Source organism: Borostomias antarcticus (genome assembly GCF_949987555.1).
Source record: "Borostomias antarcticus genome assembly, contig: scaffold_130, whole genome shotgun sequence".
Taxonomy (NCBI): domain Eukaryota; kingdom Metazoa; phylum Chordata; class Actinopteri; order Stomiiformes; family Stomiidae; genus Borostomias; species Borostomias antarcticus.
The window spans coordinates 35,001-42,265 of NW_028176062.1; the positions used below are offsets into that span (position 1 = coordinate 35,001).

Sequence of the window (7,265 nt, forward strand, 5' to 3'; positions counted from 1 at the left end):
GCTCTTGCCTTGTATTGTTTGTTAAGCGCGCCTATTATCCAGGTAGGTATTGTTCACATTTTGTACACTGTTAAATCGTAACTGCTAGATTTCCAGTAGGCTAGCTGGTTGTCTGGGAGACGCAGGAAAACACCACTCCGCTCTCCCGGTGATCCGCCATCGAGCAAGAGGAGAACAAAGAACCAGTTGCTGGGTGAGTTACTTAGCGGTTTAATGTGTCTTTGTTTCTTTCGAAATTGTATTCTTTCCCGCCGTGAGTTAACTATAAGGTTTCCTTTCATTGCTGTTTTGGGGTTTTAGGCTGCGTCGTGTTTATTAGGGATTTGTTTCAGTATAGCTTTTATTAAACTGAATTTCCCCGCGCACGCCCACATACAACATCCGGGTCTTACATGCAACATTTTGGGAGCACCCCTAGGTGTCCCTGTAACACCGGCTACTAACATATGCCTATATGTAACAGGATTCTACTGCTAGCTTGCAATTTGTCTAGGCCTGAGATTTTGTTATGCGCTAAAGCATTTTCGATTTCTTACATCCCCATCTGAGACTTAGTGTTAAATTTTTAGCTAAGATTCGGGCTCAGCTAGAGGTGTTTGAGATGTCTAGGTTAAGGGAAAAGCCTGTTAATTCTATAGACTGGTCTGCTTTTAAGATTTGGGAGAGAGTAGCACGAGAGGGTTTTTTAGGTCAGGAAGGAAAGATAAGGAGGTTCAGCAGACAGTCTCTCCGCCATTTCCCCAGCAGAATAACTCTGATTTAAAATTAGATTTTTCCCCCTCGACTCGTTGCTCCGTGCTCACAACACCCAATCAGGCTGTTCTTCCCCCTTTTCATGCTCCCGCCATTAGCCACGCCCCTTCTCTCTCCCCTCTACAATACGAGTTAAGCGCGCCCCTTTCTACGAGGTATTCGTCCGAACAAGAACAGGTCAGGAAGGAAGAATTGGCTAGAGCTATATCTGAGGCTAAGTTTAATTTGGAACAACTGCAAATGGCTAGAGATAGTCTGGAGGGACCGCAAATACAAGCGCCACTGATACGCTGCCCAAACCCTGTTCCTCGCCCTTCACAAATAAATGATGCAGCTGGTTATGCGGACTGGACTCCAGAGATTACAGTTTATAGACCCTGGCGCTCTGATGAACTGAAAAGGAAGAGCCTCAGATTTGGGTTCGAGCGCCACCTGCTGGAGTTCCCTTTAACAACCCACAAGGGAGATTTTAACTAGCCAAGATAGAGCCTTTTTTTTTTTAAGGTAAATAAACAGGAGAAGACAGATGTAGCTGAGGACGTAAGGTTGTGCATGATGGTGGGAGGATGAAATAGATGTAGAGCCTTTGAGTCTTAAGTTGTTGAGAATGTTTCTGAGGATGATCTTTTAGGTATTGGTGCGAACTCAAAAGTCTGACAGGTTAGGGAGGGGGATTGGGCACCCCTGGACCTAGCCTGTAACAGACGGGGGCGGGACCGCAAGGTCCCAAAAGGGCACGTTAAATCTTGATATAGTGCTGGGGAGGTGACTGAAGGCCCCCGTGTCTGATGAAGTATGAATTAACATACTGCTCTGGTACCGTCTAGTCAGCACTGTGTCGCCGTTAAGGGGTTGGCACTGTGTGGTACGTGGACGACAGTCCACACCTAAGCAGAGGGGCGTTAGAGACGACCTCTGTGAATAGGCAAGGCTGGTGAAAACGGTCAAAGTTCTAATATCCATAGCACAAGTGGAATTAGGATCAGACCGTCGGTTCTGAGCTGGGTGACTAACAATCACTACGGTGTCCGGGATCGCTATCGACTGGGTCACCGGCCGGTCGGGTCGCATAGGGCAGTAAGACCACAAGATGGCCGCCGCGCTCGGCTCAATGTACAGTCAGGCCACTACAAGCCAAAAGCGAATGCGTTAGTAGGCGAGTAGTGCTTCTGTGATCGGTGGGCTTTGAAAAGAAGACACCGGGAAGCAGAAGGCTGAGCTCTCATTCCAGGGGAGCCTGGCTTGGGGCCTCGGACGGAACGGGGTCTAGCCCGGGATTGCGCCCTGGATGGGAGGTCCGAAAGACTTAAACGTTTGAATAGGTGTTTGAGTTTAGGTTATGTTTTTCGCTTTGATTCAGGAGTTTATGTTTCAATAGTCAATGAATGGCCATAAGCTGTTCGTTTATGCATTCTACTGTATGAATTTCATTCACATAATGATGATGTGTTTGTGAGGAGTTGGCTTTAGGCCTTCCCCTCTGCTATTGACCCCAGTCTGTGTTGAGTGTTATCTTTCAGGTGCTATGGACCCTGGGCGGCAGGTCTTTGAGGAGCCTGGATCGTGCCTTCCTGGGGACTGCCTGGAACCTGTTGTTTGTTAACTGTTAATTTTTGTTTGTCTTGTCTATCTCTTTCTGATATATGTTGGAACATGAGGTTACTGGATGTTTAGCATTATATGTCATTTCTGTTTAGGGTTTCTTGTTCGATAAAGCTTGAGGATGTTGCCTACATTTCACCTGTGTTTTTGATTCAGGTGTGTGTACACGTCTCCTTGGTAAGACTGTTCTGTTTTGTAGTAATTTAGGTTTAGTCTATTTCTATAGGATGTTCTGTTTCTGTGAAGTTCTATGTTGATGTTTTCAGATTTTCCTGGAGTGCATTGTGTGGGCTACCAAGGAGTGGTTGCCCCTCGCCAGCACGAATCTATGAACTGTGTGGGGTCACGAATGACTTGAGGGTCATTCTTGGACATTTCTGGAGTGATCTCCCTGTTTCAGACGGGGTGAGCTTACCATCTTGCTACGGACATTGCTCTCTGGGTGTCAGAGAGGACTGCGACACCGGGGGGTTTGATGTCTGAAGATTGCTCCAGCATGGGAAGAGGATATGAGACAGCGCTGAGGGCTGTTCTCTTTCGATGGGGCTATGTGCTAGTAACCTCTGGCCCCCGATTTGCTTTGTTGCTGTGTGATGATTTGGTTATTTGTATGTGTTTAATGTTGTTTTGTGTCGAGGCGTTAGGACGCCTCGAAGGGGGGATATGTAGTATATTTTTATACTGTATTACATCAATACACTTGTATTACTCTCATGTAGTAATCAATTTACTAAGAATAATAAATAAACTTCACTTTAGGTAGAACTGTGTTAATATAACAGGATAGTGACAACAGATGCCCTGTCCTGAGTAAACATTCCTTTGTCCCTGAGGACAATAAAGATAACACCTCTGAAGAAGAATTCAGAAAGTCTACAGTTGGAAACGTGATCTTAGGAGCACACAGGAAGAATCCTTGATTGCCCCCATGTCTGGAGGGGGGCAGAGCTCAGTGACCTGTTGACCAATTACAAGCAGATCTGTGTTAAATGTACATCCCTTGTAGATAAATAATGTTTGTCAGCGTCTTAATCTGCATGCAGCATCTCCTAACCCAATTTTATATATTTTTAATGTTTTTGTTAAATATCTCATGTTTATAGTTTGAGGCACATTCATCGGGGCTGAGTGTTTTTCTGAGTGTTTTACAGACAACTGTCGTTCCGGGAGTGATGGGTGAATGCCGAACCAGGACCTGTGGTTCGTGGGATGCAGGGCCAACGCCATGTCACCGACTCACCGTGAGCGACAGATAAACATTGCCGGCCTGCTCCCCGTATGAAGTCCCAACTAAGGAAGGCGACCATTCCGGACGCCAGAGAGGGCTTCTTCTTATCTCCAACCAGGCCGTTGGGTCCTGATCCGCGACCTGGGGCCGTACCAGATTCAACTCACCACGCAGACGGCTGCCAGAGCAGCTGAGAGAACTTCGAGAGAGAACTATGACGCCGTTGCGTCCAAAATCAAGGAGCAGATGAGCAGCCTGAGAACAGGCCAGAAAACATGGAAGAGAAGTAGATGTTGCGGGGTGAACCTACCCGTCAAAGATGGAACAATCACGACCAGGGCATTCTGGCCTGTGTGGAATAGCTGTCAAAAGTAGCTGAGAGGACGGTCCATGCAGCCGAACCAGAGATCTCAAGGGCAAAGCGGTCACCGCCACACTGTCCTCTCCTCTGATGAGCAATCGGAGACTGACCTTGCCGGTCACCTCCTTCTCGTGGTTGTGGTATGACAACGTGGACAATCTCAACAGCAATGACTGCACCTCTAACCGCACACACTGGAACCTACATTAAACATTCAGAGACGCAAACATGGAAGCTATGATCCATAGGACATTACGGACATGCGATTATTAACAACAAGAGTAACTTTGAAATTATCTTGAAAAAATATCATATTTGTTTACAAGAGTTACAATGGTTGAGTTGATAAATAAGTTTGGGTTTTTCCTCTAAATTGACCAAGAGGTTTTTGCCCTTCTTACACTAATAACCATTCATCTTTTTGCCTTGTTCAAACTTCTAAAATCAAGGGTTTTGGTGAATGGTTGTCCACTTTTAGACTATAAATAGTATATAATCATGTCATCTTTTTTACCTTGTTTCCTGTCATATTTCTGAAACAAGGGGTTTTGGTGTGTGATTTTGCACGTGGAAAGAAAATAATCTATTTTTTTATTTTTTTTGCTCCACCTAGTGGAGAGATTATTTCCTTTCCACATGTATAGCATAGCTGAATGTTTACACTTTGTGTTTGGATTTTATATTTTATTTTTGTGTGCCTGTTCAGGCACAAATGGGGGAATGTTGTGGAATTTACATCCAAACACCTTAAACCTTTGTCCTCTCACCCCTTTTGTAATTCATCACCTCCCCCAAATATTCACATAGCTGTGCTAACATACAAAATGGCTTCCAGAAGGCCATCTGTCTACAACAGAATAACCATCCTTTGTCATCCTTTGTCCCCAATTGCCGCCTTTTTCTCATGTCACATGTCTGTAATCTTGGCCACGCCTGCCATTTCATATGACGTACAATGGAGTAGCCAATCACATCCTGGAAGCACCTTACCTGTGGTTTGACTGCATATAAGGCACAGCAAAAGACAGAGCGGGCACTTCGCTGGATAAACCACCCTTGTTGCGTTGTTCAGGAAGTCCTTGCGCTCGTATGCTTTTCACAATAAACCAGACTAAACCTTTTGAGCGAATCTTGGTAAATCCTTTTTGACTAGATCAGTTAAACTTCTATTACAGTAGATCAATCCGCAGAGGGGATTCAGGAAGCGGAAATACTTACGGTAGCTATTGTTATTGTTTATGTTGCTAGGCTACCTAGTTTGGGAGGTTTACACACGTATGTGCTGCGACTAAATAGTTCTATGCTCAATATTTAAAAAAAGCCTTTCCAGATAAACTAAAATCTTACTTTATGGCGAATTATATGTCAGAACGCCAACTAACACCTCAGTGAGTTTCTTGTCTTTGAAATCGAGAGTTTAATATGTTTTTTGAATGATTTTTCACGGTGCCCACAAACATCCATTGTATGACTAAAACAGTGGTAGTGCAATAATCAGACTTTCTAAAAAGTGCTAGTTTTGTCAATGTTTTGATCTGAACCATTGTATATGATCATAAGTAACCTTAAAACAGGGCTAAACATGCATTTTCCCTTTACTACTCCTTTCTCAGCTGGAGCTGAGAAATACCCGTGTCTACTGCAGAGTCAGCAGACATGAGACTGAATGATGAGTGTTCCCTTCACCACTGAAGACTAAACACACATGAGTGGGTGTTGGTGGGGTTTTGGACTCATGTAAAAAGGATTTATGAATATCTCTATCAACGGCCATGTAGTGGTGTGTGTGTGTGTGTGTGTGTGTGTGTGTGTGTGTGTGTGTGTGTGTGCGTGTGTGTGTGCGCGCGTGTGCGTGCACGCGCTGCTAGAGATGGGGCTAGGATTCAGAAGTCAGGTTTGGTGTATAGTCAGCTGAACAGCTCTGAGAGAGAGAGAGACACAAGGAGTCACACAGAAACAGATTTAGAGACATGCAGAGAGAGAGAGAGAGAGAGAGAGAGAGAGAGAGAGAGAGTGATGGGTGGATGCATGGATGGATAGGGGGATGGATGGAGGGATAGATGGATAGATAGATCCGTAAATAGATAGATAGACAGATATACAGATGGACAGACAGACAGATACAATAGACAGATATAGATCCGTAAATAGATAGATAGACAGATATATAGATAGATCCGTATATAGAAAGATATAGAGATAGACACAGACAGACAGACACAGACAGACAGACAGACAGATAGATAGATCCGTTTATAGAAAGATATACAGATAGACACAGACAGATAGACAGAGACAGATAGATAGATAGATTAGATTTATCAGTAAGAGTTTACTGACGTGACAGCTGATCATTTTAGTACGTTACAAATGCTAAAATTATTACAATATTGGTAGCTACAGTATTACATCATTGGTAGTTTATGACATTATTAGCTGCTATACTCTTTCTCTGAAAGGGATTGGTTGCACCCTAGATCTGTCACACTTCATTTTTATGATAAACATGACTCAAGAGTTTGATGTCAATCTTCCTGTTAACTTCATTTTAGTGAATAACTAACATGTCACCTTTATTAAATAACATCAGTGGTTCATATTCACCTTTTCTCATCGAGGGTCTTTCCATCACTCATCATGGGAGGTGGATCCATAGACCAGTCACTCTTCATGGACACACAGCTGGGTACAGGTGAGGCTGGTCTCTGCTGTTTGATCCTGTCAAAGACACACAGACATCACCAGAGTATTATCAGCTGGAACTGCGGAGATTGTTGGAGTGAAAATGTAAATCAATATGAACCATAAAAAAGACGCCCATATGAAAGTAACTTCACCCCATACAAGCCTACACATGATGACATCAGCCCACACATGATTAAATGAACAAAACGGTCACTTGCAATCTACAAAGTAGCAGGAGGCAAAAGCTGCTCATCTGGACAAGGACACATGCAACATGGATGGATACATGGATAGATAGATAGATCAGTAACTAGACAAGACAGACTATAGTGGCTTCTTTCCTTACTTGTCCCACTGTCCCAGCAAGGCAAGGTGTTATTAACGCACACTCTAGGCAGTATTGCAGAAGTACCAATGTCCATAATCCAGGGTAAAATTTCAACCAAAAATTGGATTCATTTTCCTTTACATTTAAAAAAAACATTCACGCATCAACTTAGTAGGCAAAAAATAAAGCAACAAACAATAGTAGCTTAATCAATCCTTCAGCAATCATTGTCTAGGTGAGTGGTCAAAAGACTGTACCTTACCCAGGCTTGCTAGGACTCTGCTCTGCCATGCTCTGCTCCTCACTGA

The 7,265-nt window shown here is 43.7% G+C and overlaps 1 protein-coding gene across 1 annotated transcript in view; it reads right to left on the minus strand.

Moving 5' to 3' along the window:
- Positions 1–6,606, minus strand: part of LOC311328881 (uncharacterized protein) — a gene marked incomplete at its 3' end in the record, with an annotated part of 33,226 nt that extends 26,620 nt beyond the window's left edge. Inside the window, exon 1 of the mRNA XM_084462781.1 lies at positions 6,549–6,606. Coding sequence (XP_084318907.1) covers positions 6,549–6,598 — 50 coding nt within the window. The remainder of the gene's footprint in view (positions 1–6,548) is intronic.
- Positions 6,607–7,265: the final 659 nt, after the last annotated feature.